Raw genomic sequence first — 17,840 nt, 5'->3', positions numbered from 1 at the left:
CTCTACAAAACCCATCAGTGCAAGGGGTGTCCCCGTCCCCTGCTGTCCCCGCACCTTGCTGGGCTGCACCCACACTTGCCCCTTTGCATCCTTCTGCCGTTCTTGTGCTTCCCAGCAGCATCTCTCCAGCTGAGGGCACAACTCAGCCCCGCACGGAGCACGACCCAGCAGCACCAGTGGCATCATGGTGGGCGCTGGGCACCTGCCCAGGAGCACACACTGACCCCCAGTGCCCAAACTCAATAACCCTGACACTACAAAGAACGAGTGAAGTTAAAAAAAAAAAAAAAAAAAGACTTTTTAATTGTACATCAGACATATTAATTACAACTTGGGTATAACAAGAGTTGGTTATTACAAGCAGCAACCTGAACTCATAAATCTTTAGAAGGTGCACAGAGTCATTATAGTATCTATGACAGCTAATGCAAAATATACTCTGCAACAAAAATATTTTTAAAGGCTCCACATTCAATTCTCTGCAAAAGGCCAGGAGGAGAGGAGAGGGGACAGGGCCACGCGTTGCGGATGCTCCCGCAAGTGCAATGTCCATCGGCACATCCGCAGGAATAACCGGCTTGGCAGCCCCCGGCCCCCCAGGCAGCAACTCGGACAGTAACAAGGGCTTCGTAGGCACTCGTGAAAGGGAAATACTTGAAGAGATCCTTTGGTGACAAAGCCAAGGCAGGACGGGGAGTGAGCTGGCTGGCTGCAGGAGCTGCACCCCTCCCTACCAGGGATGGGGGGGTCCCGGATGGGGCCCCTCCGGCAATGCTCCCCTCCGAATGAGCCCGGCTGCAGCCCCCGCGGGTGCCAAGCACCCCTCCCCAAGGCACATCCGACCCCACTTGGCTCAAACCATCTCATGGTTGGAGCTGCATGGAGCCTCCTCTCCCAGCCCTTGCACCACACAAGTGGCCAACAGCTTCTCCACCGTGCCTGCGCTGAGCCAAATATTCAGGCTCCTACAGGGGCACGGAAGCAGCTCCTGGCTGCTCTGCACCACAGCCCCGTGAGGCATCATCACCTCAGCCACACAAAGGCCTGGGGCCCGCTAGATGAATTAAAACAACCAGCGAACCCCCCTTCATGGGCATCCCACCACATTATTTTAGCAGTAGCTGGAGCAGAAGTTTATTTTTAAGGACCACACTTTGGCCTCTAGTTTGCAAACGTCACCTGCTCCCCCATGCCAATTCCACCGATGAATTTTCTTAAGTATTTTTTCAATACAACAACATTCTCAATTCACCCTCGGGTCGGCAGATCCCGCAAGCACACGTACGGGTGCGGGGGCCACAGGGACAGGGTGTGCGGACAGCAGGCCCGGGCAGCCCCCCCAGCATCGCCCACCCTCTGTCCCCATGGGACAGCCACCGCGACGATGGGGGAGAGATGAGGAGGACAACGTTAAAAATATATATATCTCTCTTAGAAAAAAAAAAAAAAAATCTAACAAATACGTCTGATGATATTAGAAATTTTTTTTAAAAAAGACAACTGCTTTTCTCCCGAACAACACGGCAGTATTGCTTTAGTTAACGAAGGGGGCTGCTCCTTCTCTCCTGCACACAAACCGACCCCACGTGCTCACAAGCAGCGACGCTCCGCCGGTAACCGAACGCGCGGCCGCTGCCCAGCCAGGCACAGCCACGAGGCCACGGGGATGGCTGCGAGGCCCCTGGTACAACCCCCTCCCATGCCCCCGTTGTCCTCTTCGGCCTTTTTGGTTTCTCTGCTCGTTTGGCACGTTCAGGACAAAGATTCCTGTGGGAACAAAGGCCTCGGGCTCCAGTCTGTGAAATGCCCATGGTGGTTTTAAGGCAAGGGCGTATCTTTAGGCCGATCTCTTCCAAGACCGTGATTGTCAGAAGGACGGGGAAGTGAAGCTGGTGCATCATCACACGCAGTCCGGGTTGTGGGACGAGAGCAACCACGTACACGTCTGCCCCGTGGCTGCAAAAGCCGGCCACACGCGGGCTGTTTATGGGGCATTTTGCCCTCATTTAAAACAAACCACATTCCCTTAATGAAAGGATTTATGAGGAGCAGGAAAAGCCCATACACCGGTTCTGGTGAGAGTCGCCCAACGTTTCCTGTGGGCACAGGGACGGGCTGTGAAAGCACGGGCGAGTGAGGTCCTTTTTGCTTTAGCAGCAGGACCCCCTCGAATCTGCTCCATAAGGCTTGGACGTGGGGATAAGTCAGGGCGTGCCAGGCACCGGCAGGACATCCGTCTGCATGAGCACACTGCGGGGTTCCCCCCAAAGGGGCTGCCCCAGGGGGTGCCCAGCCGTGCCGGGGGGATCCTTTTGGAAAGGCCAGACCCCCCTCACAGCTCTTACCACCCCCGTGACGGTGCCTCGGGCTTGGCCAAAGGCTCCATCAGGAAAGCGCAGCTGGGCCGCGCTCTTTGCATATACACGGCCAATAAAATCACAACAGTTAAAATTAAAAAAAAAAAAAAAACAAAACAAAAACAAACAACCACCACAGCGGCAAGGCTGCGGGTTTCACCCCTGGGCAGCATCGCTGACGGCGACGGCTTGAGCGCTGCCTCCACCCGTGGTGGTTCCAGGGGAGCCGGCCCTGGCCGGGACCCCCAATATCGAGGGGTCCCAGCCCTCCCCGCAGGCTAACGCCCTTCCTCTGCTTCACGGCGAGGGTTTCCCCATCATCCCGATCTCTGGTTTGGCTCCGGGAGAGGTCGAAGGGCTGGCAGGGCTCAGTATGGGGTCGTGCCTTCCCACTCCACCAGGTACTGCACCTTCCCCTCCAGCGTCACCCGCCGCGCCAGCACCTGGTACTTCTCGCCGCAGACCAGCCTCCCCGCCGCCCCGAAGTAGCTGCTGATGGAGGACTTGAGGTGGGAGAGCGAAGAGTCGTCCTCGCTGATGCTCTCGAAGGTGTGGCTGTCGATGCCGTCATCCGGGCGGTCGGGGCCGCAGGCTGCCTCGCTGCCCTCGGGGGTGCCCCCGGCCGGGCGCCCGCCCACCTCCCCCCCTCTCCTCTTCGCCCCCGCCGAGGCGTAGGCTGGAGCTGCCAGCTTGCGCTTGCGGCTGCCCACCGTCCTCCGGCTGCGTGGGAAGGGACAGAGGAGGGGGGTTGAGGGCAGCACCCAAAAAGTGCCCCCCTCCCCACCACCACCACCACCACCACCACCACCTCCTCTACCCCACAAGCCTGGCGGGAGCACGCCGGGAATTCGGGCGAGCCCAGCAAGGAGCGAGGGCTCCCACCCTGCGCGAGGCAGCGCCGCTGCGGGACCCCCAGCCCGTTTGGGGAGGCAGGGAGGAAAGGCTCCTGGATGCAGGGCATCCCTGTGCTGGGGGCGAGGGGGGTGTGAAGGGGAAGCCCCTCGCCCTCCTGGCCGTGCTGCCGGGACCCCTCTGGAAGGGGGCGAGGGGGGCACGGCCCTCACCTGGACTCGTAGGAGAGGCTTGTGGTGGCCGAGCCCGAGGTGCTGGCGGCATCCGTGGAGTCCACGTCTGACAGGAAAGTCTGTCCCGAGCTGGCACTGGGGATGGGATGGGATGCAGCGTCGACCCCAGCTTGGCACAACAAGCACCGGCCCCCCACCCCCCTCACCCACCCCCTCCCCTTGCCACCCCCCACCCCCCAGGCTGGGCCACACGGACCTTTTCAGGCTCTGAATTTCATCCAGTGTGAAGTCAAAGATGCTGGCCAGGTGGTGGTTGGTGCTCCAGGCGGAGGTGAAGTCACTCTGCACCACAAAAACCAAGCTCACTTGTCACTGCCAACCCGAGCGGTGCTGCCCCCGGCCCCGGCACCGTCACCCCCCTGCCCGAGCACCACCGCGCTCCTTCCCACGGCCCCGCAGAAGCAGATTTGGCACCGAACGTTTGCAAAGCCCAGGGTGAGGGTCAGGGGCTCTCCCTGCCCGCAGGAGCGGAGCCACCCCACGGGGGTCCCACTCGGCTGCCAAATCCCGGGACGGTGGCGCAGAGGACGGGGCGAAGGACTCACGCTGGGAATGGCATCCTCCAGCAGGAACTTGGCCCTTTTGCGCCGCGCCGCTCGCCGCTTCTGCTGCTGGAGCTGCCGTGGCAGCAGGCTGCAAAGCAAGGTGGGGGGGGGGCTGTGAGGCTGCTGGGTCACCCCAGGGGAGCACAGGCACGGGGTGCTGCGACGGCGGCGGGTTGCCCGGGAGAACTTGGCCACCCACCTGTCTTTATGGACATATTTGTTTTTTCCCTTTTTTTTTCAGCTCGCAGGAGCCACTCTCGCCCACGCCAGGGGCTTTCTCTGGCAGCACTTTGCTGGGGGGGTTTGGCGGGACGCGGATCCGCAGGCGAAAGATGCATTTCTTCTTCTTGATTTCCTTCCCACACAGAAACCTGAGCGGCAGAGGGGAGGAAAAAGCCCTCAGCCGGGGCTGGAGGTGGGGGGGTGCACAGGAGCATCCTGCACCCCGTCCTGTCCCCAGCCCTCGCCCCGGGGGCTCACCTGCTTTTATAGCTGTTGAGTGCATTGAGGAGGTGGGGGCCGCGCTCAGAGATGGGGGTGCCCGTCAGCTGCGGAGAGACGAGGTCAGGCAGGGCTCGGCGCCCGAGGCGGTTATGCAAAAACTAAACAGACGGGGGAACCCGAACTCCGGGTTTCGGCTCCTGCCCGAGGTCGGGGAGCGACCCAGAGCCAGGTTTGGCACCGGCCGCCCTCGGCGCAGGGGGAGGGAGGTGTCTGCGGGGACCGATCCCTCCCAACGCGGTGACGTGTTTCCAACATGCCTTGGTTTTAGCACCTCTCCCAGCCCTAGCTCCGACCGGGAAACTTGTCAGGTACGACAGGGAAATCCCAGCGTGGAGGAGGGTGATGAAGCTGATTTTGAGCAGGGGCTGCCCGTGCCAAGCGCTGCGCGAACCGGGGATTTGCAGAGATGCCCAAGCTCGTTGGAGTGGTGGCACTGCCAACACGCAGGCACCTTCCTTTCCATCATTCACCACCCCCCGCCTGTTCCAGCTGCCCCCCACCCCCAGGAAAGGTCCCCCCGGCTCTGCCCAGGGCTCGGCACCGCTTCCCGGCGCCGGGAGCAGCATCCTCTGCCACCAGTGCTGCCCACTGGGGACAACCCACTCCGACACCAACCCTGGCGTGGGTCAACAGTATGTGGGAGCTGCTGGGTGTTGCCAGCGGGTGCAAACACCCCGGGGGCTGGGTGCTCCTGCCCACCCAGAGAAACTCAGCACATGTTTTAAAGCTCCTTCCCTGTGGGGAACTGGCCCAGCATGAGCTGGCTTGGGTCGTGGGGAGCGGGCACTCCCAAAGCTCCAGCCCCTTCCAAACAAGCACCACGCAAACACACCTCGGGGTCGGCAGCCGCTGAGAGAGGAAAACAACCCAAAGGAGGGGCAGAGCTCGCTGTCCCACCATTTTACGAGCATAAACCCTTCGCTGGCCAACCTGCCCCGGCCTCAAGGGCTCAGCCACCGTAGGAAGGAGGGTCCAATCCCTCCGAGCTGAGGCTTTGGGGACAGCCAGCTGTGACTTATATCCCCAGCAGCACCTCTCCCTCCCCGCAGCCGCTCTCCAGCCCGAGCCCGGGCTGCGTGCTTTTACCTTCCCAAGCTGCAGCGGATCCCAGTGGTGGTTCACAAAGGCCAAGATCTCCTCAAAGTCAAAGTATTTCTTCTTGCTCTGTACGCCCAGGTTGTAGAGGGCGAGATGGACGACATCCACCCTGCGGGAGCCAAGCGGGGAGGGTCAGCAGCCCACCCTCTTCTCCCTGCCGGGACGGTGCCCACCACGACGCTCTGCTCTGCCAGTGCTGCTCGAGCACAGCCCCCAGCACAGTCCTCCCAGATCCCACCCGCTGGAAGCCGGGACCATTCCCACACCTCACGGGAAGCAGCCCAGCCCGGGGGGATGCTGCAGCATCCCTTGAGCTTTGGGGAGGGGTGGGACGCTGCCCACAGCTGGGGGGAACCCCAAATGCCAAGACCTCCAAGCCCAGGAGCAGGAGGACATCCTGCTCCCAGGATGAATGCTCAGTTTTCCAGCTTTTTAATGAACCCCAACCACGTGCTCTTGCTGCAGTTAGGTAAAGGAGCGGGACAGCTCTTATTCACATGAAAACAGACTATTTTAACAACCCAATCCATCCAGTGGGATTTTACACTTGCGTCTCTGAAAATAAAAGCCAAGCAACATATCCTGCAGGATTTCCCTTCTTCTTCTTCCAGCCTGCTGCGCTGCTCGGTGCAACGTCCGAGGCAGCCGTGTCCCTGGAGCCCGTCAGCAGCAGCAACACGTCTGACACGGCCGAGTACAAGGGGAACAGCAGGGAAAAGCTGGGCTGCTGGCACTGTTAAAATACTTTAGAAAGTGCTTCCAGGCCATCGAGGTACACTGATAGGTACCACTCGCAAACTGGTATTTAATCACAGAGTTTGATGACTTGTCACCCGGTTGCTTTTTGCCGTTATCTTCTGCCAATTGTGTACCTTGGCTCCCCGACAAACAGTCGGTTTGGGGTGGATTGAGAAAGAGCTTCCCTGGGAAACAGCCCCGTGGGGCCGAGCAAAGGCTCCAGCTCAGGGCCAGGGTTGGGATGAGCAGGAGATGAGCTGACCCCAGGGCGAGGGCTCGGTGGCCACCCCAGCACGTCCCAAAGGAGCCGGGGCCATTTCTTACCATCTCAAGGGCAGGCGCTTGATGTATTCAGGTCCCTGGTTACACACGGAGCAGAAAAACACATAGAACCTGGAAAAGAGCGGGGAGGGAGAGCGCTGAGGGTGGGGGCCTGCCCCTTGGGTGGCTGATTCACATCGGTGCCACAGCCAGGTCGGGGAGATACAGGCTGGGGATGTGTCCCTGCATGATCCTCCCCCCCCTCCCTAGGAAGGCAGCTCCGATGTCCAGCACCAGCCCAGCAAAGTCCAGAAGGGACGTACCGGTCTCCGAACATCATGGGGTCGCTGAGGCACTGGGTGCAGGCTTCGTGGAACCACTGCCGGCAGCGGTAGCACTGCAGCATCTTCAGGTACCACCTGGGGAGGGAGAGGAGGGGGGGGTGATGGCGAGGGCACCACCCCGGCCCCCCTCCCAGGCACAGAAACCCCCAGCCAGGGAGAGAAAGTCTGGCCCTAACTGGTATTTTCTACAGTAAAATGGTGCCGCCGGGAGCGAGCTGTCCCACCCCAGTGCGCTGCAAGCTGGGGAATTCCCTCTTTGGGGGGGGAGGCAAACTCCCCAGCCCAATCCCAACTGCCTCTGCAAATGCCTTTCCCCACAAAACCAAACGCGACCGCCCTCCCGCCGGGCAGGGGCTTACTCGCCAGGGCCCCCGCAGTAGCAGTAGCATTGCTGCTGGTTGGTGCGGTGTGGGGAGTCCCACTCGAGCAGGTCGGGGTTGTAGGACAGCACCATCTTGACGGCTTGCAGCGTCTTGGCGATGGCTCCCTTCTTCAGGGCACCCCCTTTCTGCAGGAGCGAGCGGGACGGGGGTCAGCACAGCCCACCTGGGACAGGGAGGGGGCCGCATCCTGCCCCGCACGGAGCCGGTGACCCCGGGCAGCCCCACTCACCCGCACGGCCAGGGCAAATATGCAGCGGCGGCAAAACCACGGCGTCCCCAGCGGGCCCTCGCCCCCGCTCGCCACCGGGACGTGGCACTGCTGGTGATAACCTGCGGGAGGGCTCGGCGTCAGCGCCGCGGGGCCGGCCGGACCCTCGTCCCCCGGGGCGATACGCCTGCACTCACCCAACCCGCACTTCCCGCAGATGAGGATTTCGTTCATGGGGCCCGAGGTCTTTCCCAGGCAGACGTTGCATTTGGGCTCCTCCCCGGGGACGCCGGCTGCGGGACGGGGATGGCAGAGTTGGAGACGCACGAAGCGCAGCCGCGTCTCTGCGGCGCCGGGAAGGAACGCCCCCCCAGCCCAGCCCGGCGGTGGGAAGGGAGGTGGGAGCAGCACTCACCATGCTGGATATCCTTCCAGAGCACCCAGTACTTGGAGTTGTCCTCAAACGTGACGAGGCAGCTCTGCTTGGAGCCGCTCACCTGCGGGGAGAGAGCGGGAAAACCCGCTGGGCACGAGCTCCCATTCCCAGCGCTTCCCCGGTGACCGGCCCTGCCTCTCGGGGGAAGTCGAGTTTGGGGTGTGATACCCGGGATGTCACCCCAAAACGGTGCCACGATGACCAAAGACACGTCGCAGCCCGGCTCAGCACCCTGAGCCAACCCAGGGAATGGCGCTAGCTACGCTCTGGGTGCCCACCTTACCCTTTTGATCTTTCCGAGGTAATAGAGCCCGTCGGTCCAGCGGCACAGCACGTACTGCCCCTCCGTCAGCTTGACCATGAGCTCTCGGCAGCCGTTGCCTCTCCGCGGCGCCGCGGCGGCCGGCGCTTGCTGGACACGGCCAGCGGCCGCGTAGACATCCCGGATGATGGGGTTGAGCTTGGCGGTCTCCATCAGCAGAGCCTGGAGGGGATGCACGAGCTTGTTCACCCTGCCCTCACGCCCAGGTACGGCTTCCCGGAGGGTTTTGCCCGGAGAGCACCGAGCCTGGGGCTGGTTCAGCCCCACCGGCGGGTGCTCAGGACCCCACAAAACAAGCGCTGATGAGGCGGGTGCGTTTACGGAGCAGCCAAAAATCTCTGCTACTGTTGAGCAAGAGCGGGTTAACCTCCCCCCCCCCCCGCGACCGCCTCGGCTCCCGCAGCACGGAGCGGGGCACAGAAACACGCCACAGGCCTGCACGGGCTCAGCCTCGGGAAGGGGCATGTGCAGGATGATGGCTTTAAATTTAACGTGGTTTGTAAGGCACAGCTGCCTGGCAGTTTCGCAGGCTCCCAAAGCGACGGGACCGCTGCACGAGCGGCGGCACCACACGCCGCGAGGGGAAACCAAGCGGCCGAGTTTCCCCGAGGAGGGCGAACAGCCCGCGCAGCGCCGTCCCTGCAAGCCCGAGCTGCCACCCCTCGCAGACGTCACCAAACCAACCGAAAAGTTACTTTCTTTCCCCCCTCTTTACGCTCCCGTCGCGGCAACACGCGTGACCTCACGCCGCGGATCACGACACGAAACCTCACCGCGCCGTCAGCGACGCAAACGTCCCTCTGCCCGGACCCCGCTGGCGGCGACACGCTCCCGTCGCCCGAGGAGAGCCTCGATGGGCTGGAGCAATTAAACTTACGGTAAAAATTGGGTGCGACGGGAAAAAAAAAAAAAAAAAAAAAAGAGAGGGAAAAATAAAATAAAAAAAAAACAACAAAAAAACAAACCAAGGAAAAAAAAAAAGGGGGGGGGGCGGGGAGGAAAAAAAGAATAATAAAAAAAAAATGCGATCTCGCCCGGGCCGGGGGCTGGCAGGAGCCACCGCAGCGAGCTGCGACATGTCACCCCGCAGCCAGCGCGGATTTTCACGTCGGGAGCGATTGTGAAAGCGGAGGCAGCTCCGTGCCCCCCCCCCCCTTTCCCCAGCCCGGAGGGGGCTCCCGCCGCTCCCCACCCCCCCCCCGGCGCCGCGGTCACGGGTGGGCGCTCCCACGCCGCTCCCGTGCCCGGGCAGCGAGACCCACCGGCAAAGCAGCAGCGGCGGCGGCGGCAGGGGGGGGGAAGGGGATGGGGGGGCACCACCGGGCCGGGCCCCCCCCTCCCCGGTCCGCGGCACCTGCCGGGCGGGGGCAGCCCCGGGAGCGGCGGCCGCGGGCCCCGCCGCCATTGGCTCATTCAAAGCCGCTTCAGCGCCCGCCCGGCCCCGGCCCCGCCGCCCCGGGCGCTTCCCGCCGGGATGAGCCCCCCCCCCCTTCCCCACCCCGGTAGCCCCTCACCGCTCCCCCCCCCCGCCGCCCTTACCGCTGCGCCCCGCGGGGTCCCGGTGCCGCCGCCGGGCCGGCTCAGCGCCCGCCCGCCCGGGGCCCGCGGCGGGGAGCGGCGGCGTGGGGCGGGGGCAGGGCGCGGGGCGCCATCTTCCCGCGCTTCCCCCCCCCCCCCCCGCCCCCCCCCCCCTCCCGCGGGCATTGACGTCCCGCTTATGCAATTAGCGCGGGGCCGCCTCCGCTGCCTCCCGCGGCCGCGATCGCACCGCCCGGGCACGGCGCGGCCCCGGCGGGAGCGCGCAGCATCCACCCCCCCCACCCCCCCCATCACCACCCCGCGCTGTGAGATGTGGAGGGGATACCTGCTACCCACCCCCCCCACCCCCCACCCCCCCCTTGGGGTCCCCTCCCTCCCGTCACAGCCCCTCCGGGGTACCCCACATACAGCATCACCCCACCCTCCCGCTGCACCCACCGGAGAGAAGGGGGGGGGCACCACGCACCCACCGCCCCGTGGAAGGGGCACCATCACCCCGTGCCACACGCAAGGGACATCCCCTCTCCCTGCCTGTCCTTCCCCCCCTGGCTGGCGGCTGCAGCCAGGCAGGGGCATCCCCCGGCCCCCCCCCCCAGGATTGGGGTGCAGGCAGGGGTGCCCGGCCGGGGCGGCATCGTCCCGCGCGAGGGAACAACCTGTGCTCGCCGGGATTCCTAGAAACGGGGGTAGCCTTTCTCTGAATCTCAACACAGAAAACCAATCACTGCAAAAATGCTTCGAGTCGGTGCCAAGAAGAAATCTTAAGGATTTGCTGTTTGTTGGAAAGCGCTGCCAAAAAATAAATGTTTTCAGGCCTGCTCGGGCAGTGGAGAAGCTGATTCCTGGTGTAGGGTTGGGGCCAAGCCCAAGCAGAGTCGATCCAAATTTTACTGCCTGTAATCGAGCTCTGGGCAGCCCCCCGGGGTGGCAGCCCCTGTGCTGGGGTTCGCAGCACACCCGCAAAAAAGCTTGCACTGCAAGGAGTGAAAGGCACGGTGCTGAAACGCCTTTTAGACCCCTTTGTGTAATTTGGTCATCTTAGAAATAATTTTTTTTTTTTTTTTTTTTTCAATTAAACTTTCCCACCAAACCTTGGTGTCGGAGTGTTCCCTGCAGTGCAGCTGGCCCGTGGCAGCAGGCGAGCGGCGCTGGGTGGGTGACCCTGCCGGGAAGCGCGCTTCCCCGGCCGAGGGGTACCGGGGCCGTGCTCCTCGCTTCGCAGCGTTCTGTGTGCCAGGCAAAGCCCAGAGCGACGTGAAGGCGGTGGTGGGTGGGTGCTGTGCCACCCTGTGCCACCCTGTGCCATGCCGTGCTGTGCCACGCCATGTCATGTGGTGCCACCCTGTGCCATACTGTGCCACACCGTGCCACAATGTGCCATCTGGTGCCACGCCGTGCCATGCCATCCCACCCCGCGCCACGCCGTGCCGCGCTGTGCCATGCTGTGCCACGTTGTGAACATCCTGTGCCACACCATGCCGTGCTGTGCTATGCTGTGCCATGTCGTGCTATGCCACCCTGTGCCATGCTGTGCCACGCCGTATCACAATGTGACATGCTGTGCCATGTGGCGACATGCTGTGCCACACTGTGACATGCTGTGCCATGATGTGACATGCTGCGCCACGCTGTGCCATTCTGTGCCATACCATGCCATGCTGTGCCACCCTGTGCTATGCTGTGCCATGCTGTGCCACATTGTGACATCCTGTGCCACGCCATGCCACGCTCTGCCATGCTGTGACATGTTGTGACATGCTGTGCCACGCCATGCCATGCTGTGCTGTGCCATGCCATGTCATGCTATGCCACCCTGTGCCACCCTGAGCCGTGCTGTGCCACCCTGTGCCACGCTGTGTCACGCTGTGCCACGTTGTGACGTGCTGTGCCACGCCACATCATGCTGTGCTGTGCCACACCATGCCATGCCACGCCACCCTGTGCCCCACCGGGCCATGCTGCGCCACAGGGTGCCACGCTGTGCCACTCCACACCATGCCGTGCCACACCACGCCACGCCGCCCCATGCCATGCCGTGCCCACGCCCAACTGCTGGGCCCGTGTTCGCAGCGGTTTGGGCAGCTGAAAAAAAAAAAAAAACAAAAAAAATGGCAGCTCATTCCCCCGGCGTGAAACACCCTCCTTCGCCTTCACGGGGAACCTGACGCATCTTCAAAACAGTCGAGCGACCAAACTCTGCGGTGAGTCATGCTGTGTTAGCCGTGAGTCACCGCAGGATTAAAATAACTCTTGCACCATAACTCTCCCCCTGGACAAGCACCGCGGCTCGCGGCGCTGCGGTTGGTGCTGCGGGGTTGGACCGCAAGCAAACCGTCTGCTGCCTGTGAGGGGCTGCGCTCCCGTCCCAGCCCACCCCGTCCCCCCCCCTCCACCCCGGTGCTGGTGCAGCAGCAAACGGGAATGTCCCTACACCCTCCTCCCCAGCCACCGTGGTTTATGGTTGCAGCATCTTGGTCGCTTGCCACGGGAATGCGGATGATGTGACACATCGATCAAACACGGGCTCAAGTTCGCCGGCGGTGTAAGCGGGGGTAACCTTTCTGAAAACCCTCTGCCACGGAGAGGGCACCCCAAACCTGGCAGCTGCCAGTGGAAAGAGCACAGGAATATTGCCCTGGTACAAAAGTCCCAAACAAAAAGGAAAAAAAAAAAAAAATGGAATTTGAGATGCATCCTCTATTTCCTAACATGAATGAAGCCACACAATTGCATTTAACTGTGGTTTCCTTGCGGGTGCTCCTGGCACGCCATCCCCATCCAGCCTCAGCTCCTGCTGCGCTGAGCTACCGGTGCTGCCCTCCTCCTCCTCTACCTCTTCCTTCTCTTCCATCTCTTTTTTACTCCTCAGCCTCTTCTGCACCCCCAGAGCCACTGGAGATCCCGTTTCTTTTGCACCCTGCGAAGGCTGATGGCTCCTGGCAGAGGCTGGTGCGGGGCTGCTGGCAGCCCCTGGAGCGGGCACACTGGGCAGACACAGCTCAGTGACTGGTTTGGCACCAGTGGGGCTCCAGGGACCTCGGTGGGACGATGCCTGACACGCTCCTCCAGGGAAGGAGCACCCACCCGGGCCCGGGATGACATGAATATTTCCGTGCCGCTCTCACATCCCCACCCGAAGAGACCTCGGGGCCCCGGCGTGCCGAGCCGGCAGAAGATGCTGACCTGCTCCCTGTGCCAGGCCAGCAAGGAAGCCGCCGTTTAAATCTAGCTGTTAGAAGCAAACTATTCCATGAGCAAACGAATAGAAACAGATGAGACCCCAAGTGCCAGCGCAAAGCCGAGCGCCAGCGATCCTCCGCCCACCTCAGACCCCGGCTCTTTCCCTGCTGTTGAATTTCCAAACAAAACCAGCATTTGCAAAATGATTTGAATGAAGCCCCAGGTAGTTAACTACTCCGACGCCCCCCCCATTTTTTGTCCTCAAGCACTTTTTGTTGCTCCTCCGTGCCCTGTGAAGGGGGGGAAGGTGCTTTCCAGCTCGCACCGGGACGGAGCACCCGGAGAATCGTGGCTCAGCCGGGCCGGGAGCCGGCGGGAGCCCTGGCTGGAGCAGAGCCTGCGGCATGCACGGGGCGAGCAGCTCCCGGCGCTGCCTTTCTTTCTGCTTTGAAAACTGCCAAGAAATCGGGTAGCTTCTTTTCACAGTGTTTTTTCTTTCTTTGAAAACAGGAGCGGGAGGAGGCGTTGTATGTTGGCTTGTAGTCTTGGAAACCGAAGCCGAGGAGTATTGAATGGAAACCCAAACACGAAGCTGCCCGTGAACTCCAGGCCTGATGCGGAGCCGGGCTCTGCAGAAACGACTCGCGCCGGCTGCGGCTGCTCCGGAGGCAGCCGAGCGACACGAGGCTGCGGCGCAGAGACTGCGAGACCCGGCGCAGCTCCCGTACGCTGTTCAAAACAACCGGCGAGTGCCGTTTCCATCCGGGGGGTTCAGCTGGTAAAATAGGACACATCCGTGCCAGAAAAAGTAGCTGCAACCACGGCAGCTTGAGGCTATTGACAAATCTCTCTCTCTTGGCCAGCGCTTCCCTCTGCTCCCTGGGTCTCAACCACCTTTTCACTGAAACCCCCTGGTCGACCAACACAACCAAGCTAAGCTCAGAGCAACTGCGTACAAGGTTATGAGTTCTTTTCCTGTCCTGGAGAAGGGCTTGTAAGCCTGAAAGTTTGCCTGGTTTTTTCCAGCTTTATTAGTTGATTCAAAAAAACTCCCTGTCTTTCCCTACAAACCTTGTCCTTGGTTATTTTAGACCTTTGGAGCTACAGAGGCACTATGTCTCTTTGCCAACTTAGCTATTAAACACGGAGCAACCAGTTGTGATTTAGCTCACTAAAACTCTTTGATTTTTCTGCATCATTTGATTTAGTCCAGACCGAAAAAAAAAAAAATCACTTTGCCTGCTCATTTCCACAGCAGAAGTGATTTGCTGGATTAGAGAACTCTTGCTATCGCTCCGGCTTCAGTTTCTCTCCCAGTAAGTGTCATCCGTTTCCTTATCAGGATGGGTTTGCGGCTAAAGGTCTTGGAGATGAAAATCAGGAGCCCGTTCCAGGAACACCAGAGCCCCGTGTTTGGAAAGCACCGTGGCTCAATGCATTCCACATGGACACGGTAATGCTCCGGCCGTGCCTCATGCGTCGCGGCATGGGGGGAGTTAGCTCTTGTTCGAGCCCTTGCAGAGCAAAGTGATATACCAAAGGGCATATTGGAACAAAGGTATGGTTGCAATTAGGATCAGAGCAGTTAAATCTGACATTCAGGTGTTTTATGCCAGCTGTGCCTTTAGAAGGAAGAGTATTTAGGCATTGGGTTTCATGTCTTTTTATTGTTTATTTAGCATGAATTTAATCCATATACTTTTTTTTTTTTTCAACTTTCTCCGCATGTTTCTATGCAATTGCATAAGACATGAAGAGCTTGTAAGTGCTCTTACAGCTGTGCAAGTTTTATATTAATGGAGCCCTTACATAATTTTGACAGAGATATATTATGTACACGTCTGCAGTTCCTGAGCACGGCTCAGAAAAGACATCCCCCCCCAAAAAAAGAAAGAAATAAAGGAAGAAAAGCCCGTTTTGTTCCTGGGGAAAAGTGAAAAATGGAGAGCAAAGATCTGTATTTACTGAGGGATGTCTGCACTGCTTGCCCAGCTATAAAACTGCAGAAAGCCAATGCCTGTTAGCGCAACTGGAATTATCAGTGTTCAAGAAGAGTTTGGGCCGTGTCTGTGCGGTGCAGGGCTGTGCAGATGGGGACCCCTCGTGCCACTGGCCCCCGCTGTGCCCAGGGCACGGCCCCCGGGGTGGCTCTGGTAGCCCCTCGCTTACCTTGGGGGATTTTCCTCCCCCTTTCCTCTAGCAGAGTGTTCCCAACCCGCACCCCAGCCCATAGTGCAGGAACAACAGGCTCCAACTCTTTGTTTTGGCTCTTGAGGAGCCAAGGTGAGCCCTGGTGCCAGTCCTGCTCATCCAGCCCACGATGCTCCTTCACGGGCTCCGTCCTGTGGCTTGAGCCTGTGGCTCCAGGGTACCCCGCTGCGTTTCGGGCCATCGTTTACACGGAGCCCACCGTAAACGAGCCACTTGCCCAAGTTTCACGGCGGTTCAGCTTGCCTCTGCTTCCCACGAGGCTGGCTCTTCCCCGCCGTCAATGAGCAACGCTTCATCCACATCCCATCCCGGGGACAGTTTTACACCAAGGAGCTGCCTGCCCCCCCCCCCCACCAGGGGACAGCTGGCCACTAATTTCCTCCCTTTGCAGACATTCGCCATCCAGGCCTGAGTCACCCCAAAAGCTGGCTCCAGGCAATGCTCCCCCAGTGATTTCACACCAAAATCTCCCCTCTGCCCCAGCGCTGCGGGGCGAGGAGCACAGGGTCCTGCAAACTCTGTCACCTTGCAGCTTTCCTTCCATTTTATTTCCCCCTTGGGAATCTCTGGCTAGGGGAAAAAAAAAAAAAAAAAAAAAAAAAAAAGAACTAAAGGGCTACCAATAAACTTTTAAAATTGATTTTTACCAAGAAGGTCCCTGCTTCCACTGCCAGCCCTGCTCTCCAAGGAGGACGCCCCGGCGAGGGCTGCTCCCCCCTGCAGAAGGGAGGTGCTGAGCGAGGTCTCCAGCCCACCCCGTCCTGCCCCGTCGTGTCCCAGGCAGGTCAGGCACAGAGTGGTACCGGTCACACTGGGACGGACAGAGCTCTGCCCCATCGTGTCCTTTCTCCAGGGTATTTATTCAGCCACTGTGGATGTTTCTGCTTCCCTGCAGCTCGTGCTGCTTCCCTGTGATTCGACCTCCCCATCCTGCAGCGACACCCCGGGCTCCTGCCATCAGTGAGATCCTGCCTGCGCACGGGATTGGAAGAAAATCGGTGTTATTGTTCTGGTAGAGTCACACTAGAGAAAAGCACGGAGGTGCCAGGTCGTTCACTCTCCGCTGGGTGTATCTCAACCTGCACATGCACACACATATGTTTTTGCTCCCCTTGATGCAGACAGATACACATAAATATTCTCTCTCGCACAGACATTCTCACATCTTCTCTCCCACATACTTTCTTTCCCCAGCTCACCCACATGGTTTTAGTCATTTTCCCCCACCTTCTCTCTCTGTCTCTCACACACAAGGAAAACCCTTCTAATTATTTTTAAGAAATAACAGTTCTACACGGAAAAGGATTTTCCACAAAAAAAAAAGTGACAGTGGAGCAAAGAGGAGGCCAAGCGGTCCTGGGAAGTCAATGCCCACTGTGATAAAAGCAGCTTCCCCGGCCAGCGAGGGCCAGGGCAAGCTCACCGAGGTGCGGAGCAGCCCCGACCCCCCCCGGGCAGCTGGGCAGAGCCGACCCCCCTCTTCACCTGCAATAACCCCCATCAGCTCAGCCGCCGCCTCCGCGAGAGGCTCCGGGAAGGAGGTGGCTGTGCTGGGTGGTGGCACCTTCCCCCACACTCACACCCCCTGCGCGCTGAGCCCCGGGGGCTCGGCCTTTGTACACCCCTTTATTTCATTCTCTAGGTGAAACCTCTCTATATTGGGGCTGCTCCATCTTCCCTACAAAGCCCGAATTCCAGAGGCAAGGAAAAGGTGACCCGCTCGTTACGGCATCGACAGGAGAGCAGAGAAGCTTTAGGGTCCATTCCCCGAATTTCCACCCCTTTTCCTGGGGCACAGGCACCTCACCCCCCGCGCCTCGCTTGGCTGTTGGCACTGTCAGCTCTTGGGGACACGGGCGCAGCCGGGCCCCGCGCTGGGGAACCCGCTGGGTGCTGCTCCGGTAGCGGTGGGGGAGAGTTGCAGCTCAGCTGTTCCTAAACCAAACCGCTATCATCGTACCTCCGAGTCGCTCAAGTCCTGATTTTACTGTGAAAATAACACACTAAACCTTTTGTAAGTTAGTGAGCTTTATTTAGGAAATAAATAAAATAGTAAGAAAATATGAATGATTGTAATAAATACAGCACTTGTCCAAATTACAGCCGTGAAAAGCATAATATTTTTAGGCATATTACTCCAGTGTGGTTACAGGGGCTGGCACATCACTGGAAAAATAATTTTCTGTCCCTGAAAGAATATTTTAAACATGGAAGAGAGAAAAAAACAGAGAGAGAGATTGTGTGTGTGTGTGATAGCAAAGAATATCCAGTTCCTTCCCAAACGAGCTTTGTTTATGGGGTAGGTTTTTCTGGAAGTTGATACTTCAGTCACAGGTAATTATTTTAAAGGATGCTGTCAAGATAGAAATGAGAGATTTGGAGAACCTCTTCCTCCGCCAGCAGTCAGGCTGGAGGTCAGTCACAGCGTATGACATTTCACCAGCTCTGCCCGCCGGCTGCAGTTTCCATGGTTTGCAAAATGTAAGTGGACAAAGTTTCTCCTTTCCCTTCTCACGCAGCGGGTACAACCTTGCCTGTCGGCTTTGTGTTTTCAATTGAGACGTGGGAAACATTGCAGAGGAAAAATGAATAAAGTGATTGCACAAAAGCCTTTCACTTACACACACAC

At 59.6% G+C, this 17,840-nt stretch overlaps 2 protein-coding genes across 2 annotated transcripts; one reads left to right on the top strand and one right to left on the bottom strand.

The window, feature by feature from the left end:
* Positions 1-1,464: 1,464 nt before the first annotated feature.
* On the bottom strand, positions 1,465-9,863 carry PHF19 (PHD finger protein 19). Its single transcript, XM_032999580.2, is given in 16 exon segments — positions 1,465-3,077; positions 3,422-3,517; positions 3,639-3,724; positions 3,988-4,075; positions 4,187-4,224; positions 4,226-4,358; positions 4,468-4,535; positions 5,578-5,698; positions 6,652-6,720; positions 6,912-7,007; positions 7,292-7,440; positions 7,545-7,645; positions 7,721-7,816; positions 7,939-8,020; positions 8,243-8,443; positions 9,821-9,863. Coding segments are annotated over 15 exon segments (1,767 nt in total). The 5' UTR covers positions 8,435-8,443; positions 9,821-9,863; the 3' UTR covers positions 1,465-2,725.
* Positions 8,453-15,712, top strand: LOC122152745. Its single transcript, XM_042786428.1, has 4 exons — positions 8,453-8,487; positions 8,731-9,159; positions 13,511-13,724; positions 14,343-15,712. Exons 1-4 carry the CDS (start codon positions 8,453-8,455, stop codon positions 14,529-14,531), a joined length of 867 nt encoding a protein of 288 aa, XP_042642362.1. The 3' UTR covers positions 14,532-15,712.
* The last annotated feature ends 2,128 nt before the right edge of the window (positions 15,713-17,840 follow it).

The sequence above is a fragment of the Tyto alba genome, unplaced genomic scaffold, assembly GCF_018691265.1.
Source record: "Tyto alba isolate M040663 unplaced genomic scaffold, T.alba_DEE_v4.0 Super-Scaffold_11, whole genome shotgun sequence".
Taxonomy (NCBI): Eukaryota; Metazoa; Chordata; class Aves; order Strigiformes; family Tytonidae; genus Tyto; species Tyto alba.
The sequence above is the reverse complement of the archived record's forward strand: the minus strand, read 5'-3'. Positions and strand labels throughout refer to the sequence as shown.